We start from the raw sequence: 24,697 nt of genomic DNA, 5'->3' as shown, positions 1-24,697 counted from the left end.
CCTAAAGGATTAGTTAATCAAAAAAATTGAATTCATGTTACTAAATGCTCACCCTCATGTCTTTGAGCTCTCTGATAAGTTCAGAAAAGGAACCAGATCATTGTCCACGTGACTTCATTGGTTTATCTGTAATCATACAAAGCTCCATGAACACTTTTTGTTTGTAAATCTGATTTTGATCACCTATATCTTCTGTTCCCCATCTGATTACGGTGCAAGTTTAGCACAGGAAGTACAATATATTGCTATTACAGTCATCCACACGACATGCAAGCATTGTGTCGCCTGAAGGGGGGGGGGGGGGGGGGGGGGGCAAAATTGTTCTTGCAGCTTCATATGGTTAAAGATAAACCGCTGTCACATAGAATGTTTCAACAATGTTTTTGGTTTCTTTTGAATTTATCTGGACCATTGTGTTGCTGTATATGAAGAATGAGAGAGCTCTCAGATTTCATGAGGTCTCAGCCCACTTGAAAAAATATACTATAGTAACTTTTAGTAAACACTAGGGTTTTTAAACCACGTTATAGTAAAGTACTTGAAATAATGTGTTAGGGTAATTCTAAAGCTGCTATAATAATACTCAAACAACTATCGTCATATAAACAAATTTGTAAAAACTGTAGAATTATATGACCATAGGTTGATTACACTACAATGCAACACAGTTTACTGTAGTAAAAACTAAAGTATACAACATCATTTATTATACAGTTTATCAGTTCAATCTATTCATTCATTCATTTATTTTCTTTTCAGCTTCGTTCCTTTATTTATCAGGGGTTGCCACAACGGAATGAACAGCTAATTTATCTAGCATATGTTTTATGTAGCGGATGCCCTTCCATCCAACACTGGGAAACACCCACACACTCTTGCATTCACACACACTACAGCCAATTTAGCTTATTCAACTCATCTATAGCGCATTTCTTTGGACTGTGGGGGAAACCAGAGCACCTGTTGGAAACCCACGCCAAGACAGGGAGAACATGCAAACTCCACACAAAAATGGCAACTGACCCAGCAGGGGCTCGAACCAGCGACCTTCTTGCTGTGAGACGATCATGCTACCCACTGCACCACCGTGACACCACAAGTTCATTATAGTTAATACAGACAAATAATATAACAAAAAGATTAACAAATTTTAGTAAATATGATTATAAATATACAGTCTAATACACTTTACAAAAGTGTGGCTCACAAACACCATAGGATTTACTATCAATTATAGTATGTTTTAATGTGGGTGGGGACTGGAACGACATGACACCCCCAGTAATTAATAACATCTATTTTGGTGAAGTAAGGCAAGGCAATTTATTTTTATAACAAATTTCATACACAATGATAATTTATAAACAAGTAATCATTTAATGCCCAGGTCATCTTGTGGGACCCGTGCTGTGCCATTCGTTTTGCAACCGGATGGGTTTTCCAGCCATTGGCTCAGTTTTGGAGCATCCACAAAAGTCTTTGATCCTGCTCTTCTACCAGCTTGGTGTTCTGCTCTTCTTCATCCTCCTCTTCCCCTTCACAGACCCAACATTCTATGGTATGTCCCCAGTCTGCAGTCTACTGCTTACACCCCGCTCTGCCTGCACTTGACACTTCTTCATGCTACCTGGAAAGAAATGTACCAAAGAGTCTTTAAAAACATGACTTGGGCAGGAGATCCCTTCCTGAGAGCATGAGGAGTAAATGAACCGCGCTACTTTCATGCACAAGACTCAAACGTATCCCGCACATTCATCAGCCTTGATGCTGAGTTAATGACTGTCATGTTTCATTTCTTTGCCTTTTTGTGGTTATGCTTGTAGATTGGAGTGTGGCTTGCTTGATTTATTTTTATCCCATAGTTCTCTTCCATTCAGTTAAAGAGCGGTTATCAGCTGTCTTGCTGTTAAATTAAAAGCAGATGTGATAGTTAATACATGTCAGAGATGAGTAGCATTTTCTGCCTTACATAAATCAAGGATTTTCATTTATATTGAGAACCATTATGTGTATTTATCAGTATCTGTCATGGTCCAGGGTGGCATGGTGGCTCAGTGGTTAGCACTGTCACCTCACAGTAAGAAGGTCACTGGTTTGAGTCCTGGCTGGGCCAGGTGGCACGTCTGTGTGGAGTTTGCATTTTTCCTTGTGTTTGTATAGGTGTCCTCCGGTGCACATGCACTATAAGTGAATTGAATAAACTAAAATGGCCCTAGTGTGTGAATGTGAGAGTGTTTGGGTGTTTTCCAGTACTGAGTTGCAGCTGGAAGGGCATCTGCAGCGTAAAACATATGCTGGAATTTTTGGCGGTTCACTCCACAGTAGTGACCCCTGATATATAAGGTACTAAGCTGAAGGAAAATGAATGAATTTTCTGTTTTTATGATAATTTGTGTAAATGAAACTTCGAGGTTAAAAATGTGTTATTGTAAATGTTTTTTTTTACCGATTGCGTTTTAAAAAAAAGCTTATTTCATCCAAAAAGCTGTGATGAAAGAGGATTTATTGTCTTTAATGGTTGTTGTGTAAATGTAGTTCACTATTCTTGGTTGATTATTATGTTCAAAAGTTAAAAGGTTTCAACTTTAATTAATATATACATCGTTCAAGAATACATTGTTCAAAATGAAATCCAAGTTTATTGTTATAATAGAGTTGTTTCAAATAAATAAACTTTCTAATATTATTGTCCAAAAATATAAAGCTTGTGCTTAAAGGTTGATTTTGTCCAGAGATGGCAAAAGTACACACATTCTTTATTCAAGTAGAAGTACAGATACTCATGTTTAAAATTACTCTGGTAAAAGTTGAAGTACTGACTACACTTTTGTACTCAAGTAAAAGTAAAGTGCTTAAGTAAAAAGTATTTATCACTAATACCTGTTTTAGTTTCACGGTGGTACAGTAACTACACTGCACATAATGTATACATCTATACAAAATTACTTACATTTCTAATTTTTTGGTCAAATTTTTTTTTTGCCCAAAAAATTTCAGCTGCAAACTAGCCCAACAACATTATCGATGACAATATAGACTTTATTTACACCTCGTATGCTTTTTAAATCAAAGATTTCAATGCATTACTGTTGAAGAAGCATTCCTAATGAGTCAATTCATTTATAAATGAGCCTCTAATAAAAAAATAATGATATTGATATGAAATAATTTGATATTCAGCATTTGGAAAAATTTGATAATTCAAATAAATATAAATTTAAAGGTAAATATGACATCTAAGATGTAAATAGATAACATTTAAGAAAAACAGCATTTCAGTGTTAATAATGGGCTTTTGACAAACATACCAGTAAAAAAGTATGATTGTTAATGTTTTTTTTTCGGCGGTATTAGATTGAAAGATCAGAAAAGTACAGTTCACCATGATCGAAAGTGGACAAAAGACTTTAGCCCAACCCCATAAAAATGCAAGATTTGAACAAGAATCAGTCTCTTGTTTACCTGTGATCTGATCGTTAAGCTTAATAAACAAGCCTACTTATGGTGCATAATCAGAGGTTGAAAAAGCTGCGCACTGCATCGCGAATGCGCACAATGACCAAAAAATCTGATTAAATCAAACAGACGTCCAAATTGTGCAATGACAAGAAATAATATCCACATAGCAAAATTTCTCTGGCCCACACAATCAGGCTTTGCTTGGCCCACATGCTGCAGTGAACAAGTCTGGCTTCCAGACAATGGCCAAATATAGACCATATCTGGGACAAGTCTCAGCCAAGTTAATACCTCATAACTGAGCCTGAACTGGGCCAGAGAGGTTGGTGTGTCACAATTGCAATGAAATCGATTAACCCATCAAGCACTGTGCTTTAAGTGCACTATGTGCTTTTTCCTAAAGCGACCTGATTGGTAGAATTGTTTCTTTACTCAAAAATAATTTTAATGTATTTTAAATGTGGGTCAAGACAGGCCAAACTTACATTGGCCACATATCTATTTTTAACATCTGGACCAAACAATACATTTTACATCTGGCCCAAATCTTGTGTGTGCCGCCTTAAAAACGGTGCCACCTCTGCCAAACCCGGGCCATGTTTGGCCCACATGCTGTATGCCACTGCCAGATGAATGCCTCCTGTGCCAGCTTTATGCCAAATCTGGGCCAGAATGCTTTGCTACCTTCCCATCTTTAATTATATCTGCTCGTTTAGTGTTGTTTTCATAATAATAATTCAGAAGAAATTTGATGTCCTTTTGTCAGTTTTAGTTTAGTTTTTATTTATTTTCATTTGAGAGTTCAGATTTATTACTTTGTCTTGCACTTAATTTTGTTCAGTTATCAACAAAAGTTTCCTAATTCTTGTTTATTCATTAATTAATTTTCCGTCACCACAACGGATTGAACCACCAGATATTCCATCATAAATTTATGCAGCAGATGCCCTTCCAGCTGCAACCTAGTACTGGGAAACACACACTCATTCACACACACACTACAGCCAATTTAGTTTATTGAATTCCCCTGTACCGCATGTCTTTGGACTGTGGGGGAAACCAGAAATCCTAGAGGAAACCCACGAGATCACAGGGGGAACATGCAAACTCCACACAGAAATGCCAACTGACCCAGCCAGGACTCAAACCAGCGACCTTCTTGCTGAGGCGACAGTCCTAACCATTGAGCCACCATGCCACTCCTTAATTCTTGTTTAAATACAGCAAAGTTAAATATTTAAATAATAGTAATAAAATTAAAAAATAACAATAAATGATTTTTTCAATGAATTCAAATCTAAAAAATATTCTGCATCTTAATGTTTCCTTAAAATTTGAGCTCTTTTACTTTACTCTTATGATCATTCAAATACATTCCAATCAAACATCAGACTTGCCGTTGTGCTCTTTTATGGTTTTGCTGTCTCTGTTTCTATTCAGTTCAGTCATGGTGATGAAGACCAGTCTGTTGGAGAACATCCCCTTAGAGACAAGCAGATAACTAAACAAACAGACACACAGAGGTAAAAAAAAAATACCTGGAAGTCTCAGTACAGTGCTCCCCATTTATGCACTACAGCTTTTCAAAATCTCTGGAGTTTAGTAGTCAGCATTGTGTGTCTTCCTTCTAACATGGCGTTTTGTCTGTTTTGGCTTTGTTTGATTGTGATGCTCACTGATTTGACACCCTCCAAAATGTCAGTAGTGCAAAACATTTCCTGCAAGTACAAAATTTCCTGTGCTTTTATTTGCCATCCATCGTCTCAGGTCACAGCTCTACGAAATCTTCCACATGAACTCTCCTGCCAAACACACATTTCTGTGGAATGCTGGGATTGAAGGGTATGTGATTTCAAAGCATCTGGTGGGCATCAGCCACTGTCAGTCTTCCAATTATAACTGCCAATCAACACAGCAAACCGTTCAATGGTCAACAAAAGGATTTCCACAAAAAACAAACACAGGTTTTGAGTCTGAAACTCTGGGTACGTGTCAGTAGAGCTGCGCTGAGAATGAAAAACCTGAGCGCTCTTTTCTCCTTGGAGTGATCTGAATGGTTCTGCTCTGCTGAGGTAGGCTGAGGCTCCAGGAAACTTTAATTCCAGGGTCCTCTCGAGGCCTGCTGGAAACCCAAACGCAGCGTATCTGGGAGCCGTAACAAGAGAAGCTCCGTGGGATGCAATGGGGTGTCTGAGGTTTATTACCGTTCTGTAAACAAAATTGTTACCCTTTGCTTTATCTACATTGACCCTCAGGTGTGAAGAACTTAAGAAATTCAGTAGCCAAGAGAGTTTATATGCTTCATATTGTAACATTTATTCCAGTGAACAGAATGGTTCACCCAGTTGTCAGACAGTAGGATTTTCCGTGATGAATTAACCGTCGCTCTCGGGAGCATTGGCTGACTTTTTTGTGGTCGGAGGCTTAATGCAATTTCGAGGGCAGCCATTGTGTTTTGAAACTTTGAAGCATTCCCTGGATGTATTGGCTCCTGGAACCCATGGTGATTGTTAATGTGTTCACCATTTGCCCGTTATATATTCACATATGTGTTTCATCGGCCTCATGTGAATATATGGTTTTCCACTGGCAGTGTCAATGACAAAACCGTCAGTGCTGGTGAAATATGGCACTATAGTTGGTGTATCCTGAAACCAAATATCGGTTTGTTTTGTGCACTGGTGATTTATTTGCCATTCTGCATCGAAGGCGTTCTGTTTTTCCAATAACCACGAGGAGCTATCAGTATCCACCAACACAGAGGAGGAAAAATGGCTCGCTGTGCTGAACTGTAGCTCATTGTGTAATTATATGCAGTAATAAGAACGACAGTCGTGTTAAGCATATTAAGAACCTTCCATTGGAGGAACACATTGTTTTAATGATTGAAAAGTACAATATTGGAGTCTGGTTGAGGTCAGTGGGTTGCCTTCGGCTATAGACAGCCAGAGATCATGGAAATAACGAGAGTTTTGACATCATGACTCTTTCTCTCCCCTATTTCCAGACCTTTTCTGCTTTATTGGTCTCTTTTGCAGCAATTTCACAGAGAAAATATGGAATATCTGATCATCTTTTGATTCATTTTCCACTTCACGCTGCTCAAACTTGCCCTTTCTCCCTCATAAGCAGGTGTCAGCTGGGCTTCATCGGACTGTCCTTTATGTTTATTATCAAGGTGGAGAGTTAGACATTGATAGACCTGCAATCCCCATTAAGGGATATGATCATCACTTTTGGAAAGCCAAAGAATACTTTGCACAGATGCTTGTGCATTGACTTACAGTAGATTTTTAAGATCTAATGGCATTACAGTTTGCTCCATGACAAGAGAAGAATTTAGCGTTTTAGCATTGTTGCACTGTAAAACCCAACAGTCTACTTTATCAAATGAAACTAGAGAAGTAAAGTTCGTAGACAAACTTCATGGTGACTTGAAAAAAGCTTTATTTGAAAATTTGAACTTTAAAAGTTTAAATAATTGAAGTAGTTTTTAGACAGTTTGAAACACTTGCACAGATAGAAAACTATATATAGGCTAGCATGTTTCAAACATGGTTTGCCTTGTTTCTTGCTAGGTGGTTGTTAGGGTGTTCTAAGTGGTTGCTAAGGTGTTGCGAAGGTGTTCTGAGTTGTTGCTAAGGTGTTGCTAGGTGGTTGCAAGGGTGTTCTCTGTGGTTGCCTAGGTGTTGCTAGGGTGTTCTGAGTTATTAGTAGGCGGTTGCTAGGTGTTTTGAGTGGTTGCTCGGCAGTTGCTAAGGTGTTGCTATGGTGTTCCAGGTAGTTATTAAGGTGTTGCTAGGTGGTTGTAAGGTATTCTGAGTGGTTGCTAGGTCGACCACTGAGCGATTGCTAAGGCTATGCTAGATGGTTGTTAGGTTTTTCTTAGTGGTTGCTAAGGCATTGCTAGAGTGTTTTAGGTGGTTGCTTGGGTGTTCTGAGTGGTTGCTAAGGTGTTGCTAGGGTGCTCTAGGTGGTCGCTAAAGTGTTGTAAGGCAGTTGCTAGGGTGTTCTGAGTGATTGCTAGGTTGTTGCAAAGGTGTTGACAGGTGGTTGCTAAGATGTAGCTAGGTGATAGCTAGGGTGATCTGAGTGGTTGCTAGACATTTGTTATGGTGTTCTAAGTGGTTGCTAAAGCATTGCTAGGGTGTTTTGAGTGGTTGCTAAGATGTTGGAAGGCAGGTGCTTTGGTTTTCTGAGTAGTTGCTAAAGCGTTGCTAGGGTGTTCTAGGTGGTTGCTCCGGTGTGGCTAGGCGGTTGCTAGGGTGTTTTAAGTAGTTGCTAAGATGTTGCTAGCTAGTTGCTAAGGTGTTCTGATTGCTTGTTAGGTGGTTGCTAAGGTGTTGCTAGATAGTTGCTAGGTTGTTCTAGGTGGTTACTAAGATGTTGCTTGGTTGCTAAGGTGTTCTGAGTGTTTGCTAAAGTGTAGCTAGGTAGTTGCTACAGCGTTCTGAGTGGTTGCTAGGCAGTTGGTAACATATTGGTTGCAGTAAGAATTAGCATGTTGGTAACTTTCTAGCATAAATTAGCATGTTGTTAGCATGGATCTAATGTGAATTAGCATGTCGCTAGCATGTTTCTAGTATAAACTAGCATGTTGTTATAGTGAATTAGTATGAATTAGCATGTTGCAAGTATGTTCATAGAACGAATTAGCGAATTACCATAGCCTAGGCTGGTTTAAGCTGGATTTTTCAGCAGGGAAGTGTATGGGACAGTTGCTAAGGTGCCATAAGTGGTTGCTAGGGAGTGTCTAGTAAGCTGAAAGGTCATCAGTGATTGGCAGATTGGTAGTCTAAGTAAAATTAGCCCAACCTAAGTCTGTATGATAGTCTGGCGCAAAGTTATGAGGTCACAAAGTTTGGTCCAATGAATTTTAAAGGTCAGTTTTCAGAAAACCATAAGTCAAATCAGATAGAAAAGATAAGCAACCCGGGTCAAACCAGTTTGGCGGTTTGGTGTTAGTTTGGTGGATGTAGTATGGACGGTCTAGCAGGAGATCCATATAGAAATTAGTCTCAGAAGAAGAAGAAAAAGAAGACAGGAGAATAATAAGTTTATATAACAAAATGTTGGCTTTCTCAAGCCACCATAATGAGTGTAGTTATCTCAAAATTTACTGATAGTTAATTCTACTCATTTGAAAAGAGTTTTGAACTCAGTGTTGAAAGTAATGAGTTTTTTAATTACCTCATTACTTCAGCTTAAATGGAGTAAGTTCACAGTACTCATATAGATTAGTTTAACTCAAATGGTTTTGTTGCAATCGGTTTCCTCAAATGGTTTGCGTTGGCCTGACTTATTGGGTTTAACAGTACTCAGTTGGTTTGAGTTCTCTTCATTTATCGGTTTTCACTGTGCTCAAATTGCTTCGTTTACTCAAATGGATTAAATTCACAGTACTCATTAGGATTAGTTTTTAAACTTAAATAGTTTGTTGCAATCGATTTCCTCAAATGGTTTGAGTTACCTTAACTTTTTGGGTTTCAGTGTGCATGTCTTCCTCTTGTCCCTATGTGTACATCAAACACACAAGTGGACACAGGGGATTTAATTTGATTTAAAAGGGAAACATTGTTCCTCTTCAAAGACAACAAGGGGAGGTTTTCGGTGTAATCCCAGGAAGGCCACGATTTCCTGTGTGTGAGCAGGAGATGTTATTATTAAAACTATTTTTTGCACAGATCCTGATCACTTTCAACTTTTCTGCCTCACCAGCATTTTCTTGTTTTGTTTTTATAAAAGAGCCAAAATAAATGTAGCATTTCTGGTATAAATGAAAAAGTGGAGCTTTCTGAGCCTGCCATCCTCTTCCTCAGATTACGTTGAATTCCACAAAACCAGCAACATTCCATTCACAGATTAACATAGTGTGCTTAACGCAGACCATACATTCGACGATATGTGTTTTGCAAAAAAAAATGATGTGGATAGTCATTTCTCTTTAAACATGGATAACTGGAACTAATTAATGTTCTCCAAGATGTGGCTTTGTCTTCAAACCATCCACTCCACAATGTTAAACGGGCTGAATAAAACAACAAAAAAATCTGTTTGTTGTGTTGTGTAGATATGTGGCCCTTCCAAAGGCCTGGAAGAAATTCAAAAATAAAAGACAGTTTAGATGGTGTGAGTCCTTGCAAATATCTTCTTAATGGAAACAGGCCAAAAGGTAAAAGTAATTGAGTCACCTTTTCTCAAGGTGAAAAGTCCTTGGACGTGCATTCAGCTAAATTCGTTTGCCACGTGGTCTTGACTAATAGTTTCAGGATGTCTAATGAATGATGAAGCGGTTGCTGCCTCCAGCTCAGAGGCCGCTGTAGGGTCGCGCTCGCTCGAGAGCCGTTCTGCTTTGAGTCAATAAACAAATGATGGAACCAATTAAATCCATACGCACATGCTGAATGAACTCAACACCTTGTTTTTGTAAAACTCATTATCATTGGATGACACAAACTACCTCAAGGTAATGTCTGAGGTACTTTTGAGTTAAAGAAGCTAAAGGCAATAACCAAGCCTTAACCAAACATTTTCAATGTCCCACCTGTTTAAGAATGATATATACCAGCAGTGCAGGCAATTGTCGAACAAAAGAGTGGGATGCCTAATCTAGCAAGAGGGATTAAGGCCTAAAACAAAACCTTAGATCCTGCAGACCAGTCAGATTACCTTTATTTCTATAAATGCTTTCAGCCTGACCTCACAAGAAAACGTAAGTATTTTATGTTTTGTCAGTTTAGTGGCTAAAGCCCTGCTAACATTGTGAGATTTCAGCCACTATTTGGTCATCTGAGACAAATTTGGAAAATCTTAATAAAGGATTCCTGAAATTCTAGGCTAAAATCAGTGATCTTTGATCGTTGGTTTGACATGTACACTTACTACCCTGCGATCAGATGTTTCCTCCGCTGAAGTTCTGGCAGTGTCAGAAGATTTCAGACACTTTCCTGCAGTGTGACAACAGCTGTGATGAGCGTCAATCCAAGAACCAATAGGAGCTCCAGAATTGATGACACGATATATTCGTCAATTCAAATGACCGCGGAGAAATGTCAAAACTATTTTTTCATTCTGTTGTCGCTACAGATTGTTTATGTTTGTTGTGAGGAATCAGTTCGGAACATGGGATAATGAAAGAGTCACGGGTGAATGACGTCAAAATCGTCTTCACTGTTGTTTAATCTGACTTCATAACAGCTGAAATCTTACAGTGTGATATGGGAGCCATGTTTGTGCAGTCTAACATGCTAAAAAAAATCGCAGTGTGAGCCAGCCTTAATTCGTACAAATTCAGTCATACGAAAATGTATGATTTTAAAAAGGAGGCGTGGCACCCAACCCCACCCCTAAACCCAACCATCACTGGGGGATGAGCAAATCATATTAAATTGTACGAATAATATTGTACGAATTCATATGAATTATCCACTAAATCAAAAAGTTAGGAATTGCCGTGAGATTGCGTTGAGTGCTTTACACTTCTTCAACTGTGTTAAAGCAGATTTACATAGTTGAAGGGGCAATGAATAGGTCAGGTACAACATTTTCATCATTGTGAAAAAAAATTAATATGAAGGAAGAGACAAAACCGCAGTTAGAAGTGCACAACTGGCTTAGTAGAGCTTAATGAGCATCCTTCTTGGTATAGGTGCAGGTCTGGAATGTGTTCTATGTGGACATGGGGATTTATGTACAAGACAATTCATCAAGATTTTTGCTGAAGATCAATCCTTGCGGCTCATATTATCATGGTTTGTTTACAAAGGGAGATCTGGAAAGACAAAAATCCAAGGCAGAGTCAGGGAGGTTGGACACCAAAGTGAACCTGTAAATCTGAAGACCCAGAGTGATGCCATTTGTCCCAAGGGCCATATCTGAGTCAGGGGATCCGAGGACCAAGGTGGAGTTGCAGACTTGGAAGGCCAAGGCGGAAGCATAGCAAAGATAGAGGAGCTTGATGGACCTGACTGACTAGAGCCAAGAATTAGGCCCCTCATGAAGTCAGAAAAATGACCACCATGGCCAGAAAAAAGGCCACGGTGTGGGAGGGCAGAACTAATGGCTCGAAGGGCAGAAGTAGAGTCATGGTTTTGGAGGAATGAAGTGACCCTCATAAACCTTTGTGCGAGGCCAAGAATTTTTTGACCATGGTAAAATGGACTAGCTAGAAGACTGTGGTCATGCTATGGGAGCTGAGAGTTGGGGAACTGGTTTGGGACAAAAAATTCCATAATATCAATTGGAACCACATAAGGAAAGACCTGACACCTCATTCATACTAGCAGCGACTTTGTAGCTGCTTGACGCTCTGGGTGGGGACCTGCTTCAAACACAGGTCTGTGTAGATACAGCACGAATATAACCAGCCTCTGAGTGAGCTGAAAGAAGATCAGGTGAACTCTACTGGTGCTCCTATTGGCTGTCGCTCAAGAAAGTCGCTCTTTTGCATGAAGTTGAAGGATTCTTAACTTTGTCGTGCTGCTCGACATGCCCACCAAGTCGCCAACGGTTTCTGTCTCCTGCGTAGACAGAAGTCGCTCTCCTTTGACATTAACGGTCGCTTGGCAATTTGCCGCTGCAAGTTGCTTGTTGTGTGAATGAGGCTTTAGAAGTAGGTCAATGGAAGGAAGGCCATTTCAGGGTGTGTAAATTAATGAGTATTATCTCTTGGAGTTGTAGCTTGGGAGCTCTAAAATGACCAAAATTGAGAACAAATGACTTGGGAGCTCTGGAGATAAATCTTCTATATCAACCCCTGTGAATGAGAAAGTACTGTAGTAGAGTACACACTCCACATTCCGAGTAGTCTTTCATTTAATTTAAAACAGCAACACTAAGTAACACAAGGAGTATGCAGGTGAACTGAAAAACCAAGTCACGTAATACAGACAAGAATAAAGAAATTAGGAAATTACAAATAAGGATCTTTTAAATACTCTACATACTAGTATTAGGTGAAACAAGGGCCCAATGCCCATTCCCTTGGCCCTTGAAACAGTGTGAAGAGGAAGGGCTTTAAAATTTACCCCTAAGAAATGGGACACCGCTGCAACACCTGCACACGTCATCACAATCTTTTGCTTCATATGAGATCGACAATCATGACTGCTGTAGTTATTCCAGTTGTGTTATGTTTTTGTATTTATCTTCAGAAAATCACTGAAGGCAACATTATAATGTTATCATAATGATATAATGTGGCAACAAGATCGTAACTGAACTGTGGATTTACACCCTGGCCTTATTCATCTATGTAAACACAAGAAAACAACATTAGTGTTATATCTGTAAAAAGGTCATTCCCAGCCACTAGACTTTTCTGACAGGGTATTCGAGTGTCATCGAGTGACAGAATGTTGTGGGACTACTATACAGGAGTTATTATTATGGATTATGGATAGCAAAATTTTGTTTTTATTTTGTTTTTATTTTAGCGCTTTATTAAAGCATGATGGTAAAACACAAAACACATGCTTGTTTGTTATAAAAATTCATAATAATGACAAAAAAATGCTAATTTGTGCATTTCCTGACTTCCATGTGCAGCCATGCTGCCATTGTAGATGGTGTATATTATAACATTTTCGAACCCCTTGGTTTCGAGTGTGGTTCTGAAAAATCTTTGTTTCAAGGGATATCTAGCCCTTTCCCATAGCCCTACGCCTTCAAACTAAAGAGAACTGGGACACCCTTACTCCTTCAAATAAACGCGCAAAATGAGGGGTAAGGGGAAGGGCTAAGGGGTAGACTTGGGATTGGGCCAAGATCACAGCACTCAGCAAATGATAAAATGTACGAACCAAGAAAAAACAAAACAATGAATCCCAGCAGGTAAATAAACTCCAGTAGTGGTACTATTTCTTGATATCAGTAGGGGTTTTGCTCTCATTGTATCATGTAGATATATACATACATCCAATTCAATTTAAAAAAAATTATATCATTTCAATCAAATCACTATTTCAACAAATCATTTACAAAGAATAGCAGTTTGAATGCTTCACTAAATTAACTTACCAAATCTGTCAGAGTGACTTCTTAATAAGCACATGAGCCACTAAACTGCAAGGTCAGTGCAATATTAGATACTTCAATACAGCTGTTCCTACTTGCTGTGCAACAGCAACAAAAAAGAAATCCCTCTGTTTGGAATGAACAGTCTATGTCCTCATGTTTTCCATTCTCCTTATTGTAATGCAATAAAATATATTTGTAAGTAGGCTTATGTAAGACAGTGATAGGACAATGGAATAAAATATTTTTGTTCTTAAACATTTATGGTTGGTCTTCAATTATATTATACCTCTTTAAGTGGGTCATAAAATGAAAAAGCGCTCCTGTAGCTCAAATAATTGAGAGTGCTGCTAGCAGCAACCACAACTCAAGGTTCAATTGGGGTTCAATTCCAAGGAAATGCATAAAGTAATGGTATGTGAATGCAATGTCATTTGGATAAAAATATCTGTCTGTAGTGAAAAATTAGGAAAACCCTGATTTATACCATTCACAGAACCATGAGGAGTTTCCAGACTGTTCTCATTAACCCTTTGACCTCACCTGCTATCCTTTACTACGTTCCCTGTATGGTTCAAATGCATGCAGACAGATATATGTTATTGCATAATAGGTGTGAGGGGAAAAAATAACATGGGATTAGCTAAGCTGCTACCAAATACTAAGGGACTGGGTTTGATGGCAGCAAATCAAGAATTTTCCAAACAGTAGAGGATTTCCAAAAGGAGTCTGCTTGGAGCCTCTGAATAGCAAAAGTAACATGTGATCTCAACATAGTGATACTTCTGTTAGCAATGTAACCAGACACTAAGCCTGCCAAGGCGTTTTATCCCAAAGGGAGCAGTGAGATACTTTAAGTTCACAGACTACCAGCAGACACCACACACTCAAGTTTTTCTTTAAATCTTGGCCTTCACAAACTATTTTTGGGTTGTCTAGACCATAGACAGGTTGTGATATTCAAAATGACATCTGTGATTTGATTCTTTTCATAAAGCATCACTGACTAAAACCCCACAACAAAGACCTCAACCACAGCAGGGAAGGAAGCTTTGAGGAATGTGAAGGTTTCTCAGTCTAAGTAAGCAAGTCTAGAGAGAATGAGCAGATGCTATCTAGATCAATTGCAACTGGGCCAGCATATGCTATGCACATCAGCTAGAAGAGGGGCTGAGGTAATAAAGAAACTAGCAGAAGTCATTGCGGACTTTCATACCTGGCTCGGGGACCTGAGTAAGATGGATTTTATAGATCAAAGCCTCCTACAGTCACAAACTACAATTGAAAAACCAGAATAGGATGGAGGAGGCCAGGATAAATGGCTAATTTTTGTTTAAGCTCTTAAAGAATCAAAACTGAAAAAAAAGAGGATGGGAGAAGAAAACAAATCTTCAGAGTTCTGTAAGAGTTAGTTTGCTTTTAAAATGTAGGAAAAATTGATAAAAATGAAGATTTTTTTGGGTTTATTCTCCACTGTAGGTTGCAAATATGGTTTTATTGATGTTTTATCAAGGAATGATTCATTTGGAACTAATAGGGGAAAGTGTATACACAGCGTTTCGATGTTGGCTACAACCATTGACTTGGAAGAAGCAGCATGATGACAGCATGAAATATAGACTTGGCCTGTGTACTGAATTAGAAAAGAATTACTTAACAACCCATAAGCTTCCAGTTTTTCCAAACCCCGCTCCATCACTAGACACATGTTGTATATTCCTGCTAACCCTTTAAAACAGTCAAAATGTTCCATTTGAACTGAACAAAACTATTTTCCTGTTTATATGCGCGGACCTTATGAGCTGTAAGAAATGAAAACCTCCAAAAAGACAGGGCCAGGTTAAAGGTTATGAAGGGTTCGAGAGGTTAGCGGAGATTCCTGCTAAATCAAATCTACTAGTGCAGACATCTCTTGAGGCTTTTTGATCTCTCAACGTAGGGTGTTAAGAAAATGGAAGACAGGATGTTAAAGCACCCCCTTCCAAAAATGAGTAACCACTGTTTCCCAGCATTCCTCATCAGGATATTCCCCTAGGGTCCATCACTTATGGGCATACATCAGGAGGGTCCTTCATGCTGTGCTGTAGACAAACATACAAACAACATCCTTTGTTAGTCATACAGTATAATGAAACTTTGACACAGTGGGATGTACAGCTGTGTCTTTAATTATGCTACAATATCAAGCTGTTAAGTGGTACAAGTTTTAGGTACAAACTAGAGAGTACAGAAACTAAGAGAATTATTTTAGTCATCTTTAATGTTATGATTTGATGTTGTCAGTAAAAGTAGCAGAGGAACATTATAGATCAACTATATAACTGTGGTTTCTAAAACAATTTTAGTTATATGAACTCCCTTTATAGGGGGCTAAATTGGCTCCTATATTCTATTGTGGTCATGTGGTGCAAGCCCTCAGAAAAATCCCAGCTCACAAATTGTGATTATAACTTGTACGAAAGCATTAATGAATTTACAAGTTAGAATATGCAGTAAACACACCTATACTTTAACAATTAGCTGTTCAGTAACTCAGTGACATCACATAGAGTGAGTCTGAATCAGTGAATTTGAGAGAATATGATTAAATTACAGTCTGCTTTTCAAATCAACGAATCAGATTAAATACCTTTTACTTTCATTAGCTGTTTAGAGCTTTAAATCAACAATCATCATGCTTTGTGTCTCACTGATGAAAATGTCATATTTGGTTATTAAAAAATTTATGAGTAAAGCAAGTAAAACCAGAAGTTCACTCATAAATAGATTAATTCACTTCATTAGGTACACCTGTCCAACTGCTCGTAAATGCAAATTTTTAATCGACCAATAACATGGCAGCAACTGCATTTAGGGATGTATACATGGTCAAGACGATCTGCTGCAGTTAAAACCAAGCATTAAAATGGGGGCGAAAGGTGATTTAAGTGACTTTGTACGTGGGATAGTTGTTGGTGCCAGACGGGCTGTTCTGAGTATTTCATAAACTGCTGATCTACTGGGATTATCACGCACAACCATCTCTAGAGTTTACAGAGAATGGTACGAAAAAACAAAATATCCATTGAGCGGCAGTTCTGTGGGCGCAAATGCTATGTTGATGCCAGAGGTCAGAAAAGAATGGCCAGACTGGTTCAAGTTGAAAGAAAGGCAACAGTAACTCAAATAACCACTTGTTGGAACTAAGGTATGCAGAATAGCATCTCTAAATGCACAGCACGTCCAACCTTGAGGTGGATGGGCTACAGTAGCAGAAGATCACACTGGGTGCCACTTCTTTTAGCTAAGAACAGGAACCTAAGTCTGCAATTCACACAAACTCAACACAATTGAACAATAGAAGATTGGAAAACGTTGCCTGGTCAGATTAGCCTTGGTTTCTGTTGCAACATGTTGGTGCTCGTGGTGTATTTGTGTGGGGGATATTTTCTTAGCACACTTTGGGCCCATTAGTACCAATTGAGCATCGCAACAATGCCACAGCCTGAGTATTGTTGCTGAACTTGCCAATCCCTTTAACCACAGTGTACCCATCTTCTGTCATAAATTGCTAGTTAGACTAGTTTCTCAGACTAGTTTCTTGAACATGACAATGAGTTCAATGTACTCAAATGGCCTCCACAGTCACCAGATCTCAATCCAATAGAGCATGTTTGGGATGTGGTGGAATGGGAGGTTCGCACAGCTGACAAATCTGCAGCAGCTGCATGATGCTGTCACGTCATGGACCAAATCTCTGAAGAATATTTCCAGTATCTTGTTGAATCTATACCACGAAGGATTAAGGTAGTTCTAAAGGCAAAAGGGGGTCCAACCTGGTAGCAGTAAGGTGTACCTAATAAAGTGACCGGTGAGTGAAGAAAGCACTCATTGCTTTGTTGTAGAGCCATTATATTTGTGTATACTTCTGTAGACTTTAAATCTACACATTTAGTTGAAGTACCACCTTGTTAATGAATATTGTGTTCAAAACGTTTCCCCAAATGGCTTGAATCAATTAAATGCATCCAACATTAAAATCAAGAAATAAAATGTAAGACTTGCAAAAATAGCATCCACTGAGGTAGTATCCACATGATAGAATCTCCAGTCTACAGACGGAGGTCAAGAACTGACCCTTTGCAGCACTCATGGTCATTATTTATTTGTGTTGAAATCTCCACGGTCAGGGGAGAGGGCCAATCTGATACAAGTGTTTCCTTTGTAAACTGCCCAAATAGCAAAGCACTTCTGTCTGTGTGTGAACACAACAGGCTAAACAGGCAGTTGAACTTCTATGGCTGTCTATAAAGTTATCACTCTAATATAGTTAATGAATCTTGTGAAAGTGCATAATGAGGATTACTATCATATTCTACAAACAAAACTACCAAAAGGTTCTTAAATAATCCTGACTGAATATGTGAACTTTTGAACTTTGGATGCTGGAGTGAATTTGGCAATGTGATCTGTCTGTTTTGCTTCTCAAAGTGAAGGGGAAAATGGTGAAACTATTTCTGTGTGTAATAGAAAAACTCCACACTATAAAACAAAAGGGCAGTTGTGGAGCTTTAAGCATCCAGTCTTTCTGATCTCCATTCAGGAAACCTTCTCTTGCAGAGGCAAAAGATTCAAATCTGTGCATTTAATGTGGAATCGCAGGCAGATCTGTCTCAGACTAGAGAGTGTGCTACAACATCTGGAGAACTGAGGAGAAAAAAATAGCACTTCTAGATTAGTTCTTCTTGAGGGTTAAGCAAACAACCCCAAGTTTACCGTTCCTGCTGTAGATTTTGATGTTTTTGCAGAATTCATCTGCTCCTCATCTTTTGTCGATTGTGTGTGATATTTATGAGCCTATTCTGTTATTTCGTCCATGTATTTTGGAGTTTTACTTTGGTCAGGTATGTTAGGTCCACACCAGGACAGACTTGTTTAAATTGGAATTGGTGAGTGAGATTTTTGGGATACATTTCAGAAAGGATTATTATTTGCTTTAGACAGGTAAATGTTGGAGAGATTGTGGAGAGAATAGGGCAGTGGTTTTATTTCCAAGTAGACTTATTATAGCTGAGATGAATGAAAACATCTGAAGCAATAATTTTGTTCAATTGTCTGACTTGCTGGATTTAAAGATTAGTAGATCAGTGTTTTACACAATGACAATTGGATATATCTGAATTTCATGCAATCGAATCGGAGAAGGTTGTGGTCTTGGACAAACACTTCTCCCCTGTCTTTAACTGGAAAACCTTGACCGCTTGTGGTTTAATGGCTCAATGGAATTGAGAAACAGGCTGTGACCACTGAGGAAATCTCTGCATATTCTCACATTTTTAACACAATCTTTAAAAGTTGATTCAGTCCAATGCAATTTGAGCTTTGCTGGGATTCTGGGTCTATCATTCTCATTGCATATTTTATACAGAAGCTTGCAGAGACCATGAACTAGTATTTTTTCTTTCATGCTTTGGCTTTGACAGAACTATTTTACAATTATGTCTTGAGAGCTTTTTCATGATATGGCAGTATATTGCTCTATGCATGGTTTAAATATTTGAGTATTGTGTTTACAAGATAATATGGCAACATCAAGTATTAATCATAACAAAAACATAAAGGTTCTGATTCACTTCAAGCAAAATCAGCAATTTGAGCCAATGAAGCTTGTTTAGAGCTCGACTTAGATGTCCAGAACAGCGAACCCAAAACTATCCGAATGGTATCTAGAGAGCTACAGGCTACAGTTTTATTCAAGGTTTCTGCCTTGCCTACCCAAGATTAGGAAGTGTTTTTCAGTTTAACATCAAGAAAGTTATATAATGCTCAAACAAAAAATAAGTAAATAGATGATTGAGCCCTGTGTATTCTCTAATGTCTGTTTACTATAATTTTTTTTTTTTTACGTCATTATAGAGTTGTTGCATTGTGAGACAAAATAAGGATTTTTAAAAAATTGAGAAGGAAAAACTGTGTGAGCAGCTCTGTGAAAATGAACCATACAATAATAGAAAACTGAGAAAATATCATTAGGATGATCCAGGATGAAGTTTTCAGGTTTGGATGGATGTATGGATTTGTGATGATGATTGTTGTAGTGATTGGACAAGCGAATAGAGGATGGGGGGGGCTGGGGGTGGACTTGTTGGCGGGGTCACAAACTATTTCCTTAAACAGCCTTATGAAAACCATACGGCACAAGGGAAAACCACAGGCCGAATCTCCCCCCACCACACAGCATACTCATTACCCGCCCCCTCTTCCAATAACAAACGTCTGTACCCTCCTTCTCAGTCTCTCTGCTGCAGACAGACTGCAGACAAAAGTCATCTCTTTAGGCAGAGAGACCAGAGCTTTGAAAGAGCTCATAGGTCAATTTAAAAATTCAATTAGGTCAGAAAAATACAACTGCAGACAAAAAAACACCTGAGCTGCAGAAAAGTAAAAAAAAAGCAATTATGGGGAAAAGGGCTGATAGGAAATCCTGTGCAGTGTATCCCTGTCTTTTCTTTGGTCTTCTATATTTGTACTGGTCAAAGGGAGTCATGGGACAAAGCTTGCAGGAGCAAGACGGCATGTGCGACGCTGATGGATGCTACTCTATTCATCTCCAGCGCAAGACCTTTCGGGAGTCCTCAAGGATCTGCAAGGATAAAGGGGGAAACCTGGCTACCATTAAAGGACCAGAAGAGGCTTCCCTGATCCATAACCTGCTTTCCTCAGGGGTCAGACGTGTGCCCCGGCCCAGAATCAGACTGTGGATTGGCCTTCAGCGTATGCCTCGGCAGTGCTCAGCCACGCGTCCTTTAAGAGGCTTTACCTGGAGCACCGGGGAACAAGAAACGCAGTATACAAACTGGCAACGTGACGACGTTCCCAATGCTTGCGCTGCTCATCGTTGTGTAGTCATCAGCTACAACACTGCAGACAAAAGTGGCAGTGACCAGAACAACTTCAAATGGCTTGATGGGTCTTGTGCAGTGGCTGTCGATGGCTTCCTCTGCAGCTACACCTACCAAGGGATGTGCCCAGCTCTTCAGAATGAAGGAGGTGGTCCTGCACTCTACAATACCCCATTTGAACTGGCAAGTACAATTCTTACTCATGTCCCTTTTGGCTCTGTTGCAAATCTTCCTTGTCGTGAAGGTGAGAAGGAAGATCAGTCTGTGCTGTGCATGGTGAGGGATGATGGAAGTATTGGCTGGTCAAAGGATGCTCCACTCTGCACGGACATTCCTAAAGACTTGTGTGAACAGGACAATGGAGGATGTGAGCATTACTGTGAGAACCGGAATACTCATTATTACTGTGAGTGCTCAGAGGGTTATGTTCTGGGAGAGGACGGCAAAACCTGCCAGCTCTCGGATCCCTGCCACAGAGCCAATTGCGAGTTTGAGTGCGAGTCCACTGCTCAGGGACATCGCTGCAAGTGCCCTGATGGGTACCTTCTGTCAGGTGATGGTCAGAGTTGTCTTGATATAGATGAGTGCTTGCAGAAACCATGCCCACAGGAATGTATAAATGCACCTGGAACATTCGAGTGTCGATGCAATGAGGGCTACCTTACGTCAGAGTTTGGAGAATGTGTAGATGTGGATGAATGCATGGAAGGAAAGTGCGATCATATATGTGAGAACTTGAATGGCTCCTACACATGCCTCTGTCACGAGGGATTCTCACCACTCAGAGAAGATCCAGATCTATGCGAAGACATCGATGAGTGTAAAACTCCAGAGATTTGTGATCAGGTGTGCAGAAATTATGAAGGTGGGTTTGAGTGTCTTTGCGATGAGGGTTATATTTTGCAAGAAGACAACTACTATTGTCGGCCAGTCGAAGAGGATGAACACTTGACGATCCAATCAGCTGATGCAACAATGAATGATCCTGATCTGGTGACATATGCCAGCACTACTGAGTGGCTAACAGATGCACCAAGCATAGAGTGGCATCCAACTTACCCGAGCTGGTTTACGGAGAAGACTGAGGATGGTGATGTAACCACACAAGAAGCTGATTTAACTGAGAATGCATTCTCAAATTCACCTGACCATCTGTTGGATATTACAGAGTCAAACAAAGAGGATGAGGGAATTTCAATAGCAACTAGTGATTCAGTAGCTGCTAGGGCTTCAGGAAACAAAAGAACCTCAGAGGCTTTGACATCAGCACCCAAGAAAAACAGGGTTTTTGTAATGTCCACGTCTGCAACATCACAATTGCCAGAGGATGCATTAGCACCAGGAACACAACAGCGTCCAGGTGACAAGAAGAAACATGATAAAAGCTGGCTGCTTGTGGCATTGCTGGTACCACTATGTGTTTTTATTGTGGTCATGTTAGCATTAGGCATTGTTTATTGCACAAGCTGTGCTGTAGAGCCAAGGAAAAGTGTGACAGACTGCTACCGCTGGACCACCACCTCAAAGCCTGAAAAATCAAGCACAGCAAAATCTCAGGCTTGAGTAGTGCATAGTTAACAGTACTTTTTTTTTTAAACAGCAGTGATCCTGAACTTCATCAAGCTGTTTTGGTGTGATCACTGATGTCACTTTTCTGTGGGATCCTGTGGAATTTAAGGACAAAATGATCCACAATAAACAATTTGACATTCAAGCAATGGATTTTAAAAAGCATCAACAATCTTTTGAGTAAAAGTGGACCAGTATGCCCCAATTTGTAAAAGATATTTTGTGGAAAGTTGGACATAGCAAACAGAATTTAGCATGCATCCATTTTTCATACAATGCCATGATTTTTTTTTCTTCTACTAATTCTTTAAGTGAAAATAAATTTTAATGTATTAAATGTATGTGTTCCGGTCACATATTTTGTGCAACAGCACCCTCAACAGTAAGGTATGTAAGTAACAAACAGTAAGTAACAAAACTATTTTCAAACATTAGGACGTTTACACATTAGACGGGAACAGGGTTCATACACATTTTTTTACCACAATTCCATGGCTTTTCCAGGATTTTTCAAGTAATTTTTCATGACATATTGTTACATGTAATATCTACGTATAAATGCAATAAAAAACATTACAGCGTATTATAAAACACAACAATCTATTTAGTTAGAATTTATTTTAATATCTATGTCAAATTAATTTAGATAATGCTTACACAGCATTCATAATCTGAGACCATGTTTTTGGCCAGAAAGGATAGAAAAGAAGTAATGACAACTAAACCATATTCAAGTTTACAGATATTTATTAAGCTAATTTCCAAAACTTTTCCAAAACATTGTGGGTTTTTCTGTTTTTCCAAAACTTTTCCAGGCCTGGAAAATGCCATGACAAAAACTAATGACTTTTTCAGGTTTTCAATGACCATATGAACCCTGCACGAAACACATCAGTTTAGCATCAGTTCATTTTGATCTAGAGCAAATTATTTGAGTAATTATTACAACATGGATATTTTTAATCAAACATACAATACTGTAAATGCCTAAATTAATTTAATTTCAGCGTTTTAATCATTGAAGTAGACCAAAAAAAGAAAGAAGGGCAATAGAAAAATAGAACAGTAATAGAAAAACAGACTAGTGACAGTCATATTAAAGTAACACTTACAAAACACTTTTGCCTTCAGTAAAATAAAAGCAAATAAATGGAAAAGGTATGCCAATGTGGTTTTACCATTATTATTCAAAAATATTATATAACACATCCATGTTAACAGATATCTGCTTCATCAAGCAGCCATTTATATTTTTCACTGTATTCCATTTTGCACACTGTTGAAAGGGTTTGAACAGAAATTGTTTGCTAGTAATATTGAAATAAACGTTGCTTGCTTGTTTTCGTCAAATTTAATAAACATCTTCAGCATCTAAATTGTAATTTACATCTGACATTGGGAGCAATGTGTAGCGGAGTATCAGTTTGGCTTGGCCGTGTAGTGTTGTACAGACACAATCACACCAGTAGTGGTCACTGTATGACATTTGAGTTATTGTTTATGTCTGCAAACTAACGTGATTTTAATAAAAGCTGAACATGAACAACGTCATGGTACAGTTTTTCTGCTTGGTTACTAAATTGTGACTAATATATCAATTATTATCAACCTATTTTTTACAAATGTTCTGCATAACAAAATCAGGTTGTTTGTTTACTGCATTATAATTGAAGAGTCTAAATGCCGTCTGAAATTTTCCTCAAAATGAGCATTTTTGTCAGACTCTTGTGTGTACGTTAAGTGACATCACTTTTATGGCAAAGAATAAGTCCATTTCCTCGTCTTTAAAGTGAAATATCTCAACACAAACAAAGGAGGTTGAAAAAAATCAATTTTTAATGGAAATTTCAGACTCTTCAATAATGTTGATGTCGTTTTTGGAGTTACCAATATCACTGTCATTTATTAACTTGCAACCCCTTCATGAAGAAAACAAACAATGTTACTAATGCAGAAAAAAATGTTTTATTAATAAATCATCTATTTAAAATGACAATATTTTTTAATAATGAACAGTAATAGACTATTCGAAAAATAAGGTACAACACTGAACGGTATTTAATATTATCAGCGCTTAATTGATCTTCTCAACGTAATATCAGGTAAACACTTCAAAAATATAAACAATAAAGTTCGACGAGGATGGGATTCGAACCCACGCGTGCAGAGCACAATGGATTAGCAGTCCATCGCCTTAACCACTCGGCCACCTCGTCATACAGCTACAAAGCGTGAACACATAAGTAAAAAAATAGCTTACTGTGCAAACTGTTTATATGCTCACGCAATATATACTTAAACATTTTCTTGTAGATGAAACATTGCCTCTGTGATATTCATAGTCAATATCACAATTACAATGGCATTAAACACTACACAGACATTAAAATCATCTATTAAAAATTTGCTTTATGGGAATGTTTACAGCTTTTTAGTACATAGAAACTTACCTTACCTTAAATTACAATAATACAGACTGTTTATCGCGAATTATTTAAACGATTTGCTTGTAATTAATGTGACTCACAAACAAGTAACGACGATAATGATATGAACTCACACACAATTCAATGAAAAGCGATACCAATCAACGTGGTGTTTCGATTTCTACGTTAACGTTACATGTTTATATATTTAGTTTGGCTTAAAAGTGCGGGAAATGCTTTAGATTGACATTCGTGTTACGTAGTTCACTGCTGCCCTCTATCGGCCATATAATGGTATTGATTTGCAAATTGACACGTTATATTTAAAATAATTTAAAATCAACGTTT

General features: G+C 38.6%; 2 protein-coding genes and 1 non-coding gene across 38 annotated transcripts in view; 2 read left to right on the top strand and 1 right to left on the bottom strand.

The window, feature by feature from the left end:
- Positions 1–22,252, top strand: part of rce1b (Ras converting CAAX endopeptidase 1b) — a 45,621-nt gene extending 23,369 nt beyond the window's left edge. For 15 of the 36 annotated variants that reach the window (XM_087301602.1, XM_087301604.1, XM_087301605.1 and 12 more), the window contains one exon: positions 1,388–1,755. In XM_087301602.1, the coding sequence (XP_087157728.1) occupies positions 1,388–1,611 (224 nt within the window). In that variant the 3' untranslated portion in view covers positions 1,612–1,755. Of the gene's footprint in view, positions 1–759; positions 1,941–4,899; positions 5,028–5,226; positions 9,588–20,066 lie in introns of those variants that run through there. The other 21 variants (XM_087301613.1, XM_087301616.1, XM_087301599.1 and 18 more) reach the window with 7 other exon arrangements.
- Positions 19,768–23,474, top strand: cd248b (CD248 molecule, endosialin b). The gene has a single exon (XM_087301484.1). It carries the CDS (start codon positions 19,911–19,913, stop codon positions 21,915–21,917), a length of 2,007 nt encoding a protein of 668 aa, XP_087157610.1. The 5' UTR covers positions 19,768–19,910; the 3' UTR covers positions 21,918–23,474.
- A 583-nt stretch (positions 23,475–24,057) lies between these two features.
- On the bottom strand, positions 24,058–24,139 carry trnas-gcu (transfer RNA serine (anticodon GCU)). Its single transcript has one exon. It is a non-coding gene; the product is annotated as a tRNA-Ser (tRNA).
- Positions 24,140–24,697: the final 558 nt, after the last annotated feature.

The sequence above is a fragment of the Danio rerio genome, chromosome 21 (assembly GCF_052040795.2).
Source record: "Danio rerio strain M-AB ecotype USA chromosome 21, GRCz13ab, whole genome shotgun sequence".
Taxonomy (NCBI): domain Eukaryota; kingdom Metazoa; phylum Chordata; class Actinopteri; order Cypriniformes; family Danionidae; genus Danio; species Danio rerio.
Note: the sequence above shows the minus strand (reverse complement) of the source record. Positions and strands in the feature narration are given on the sequence as shown.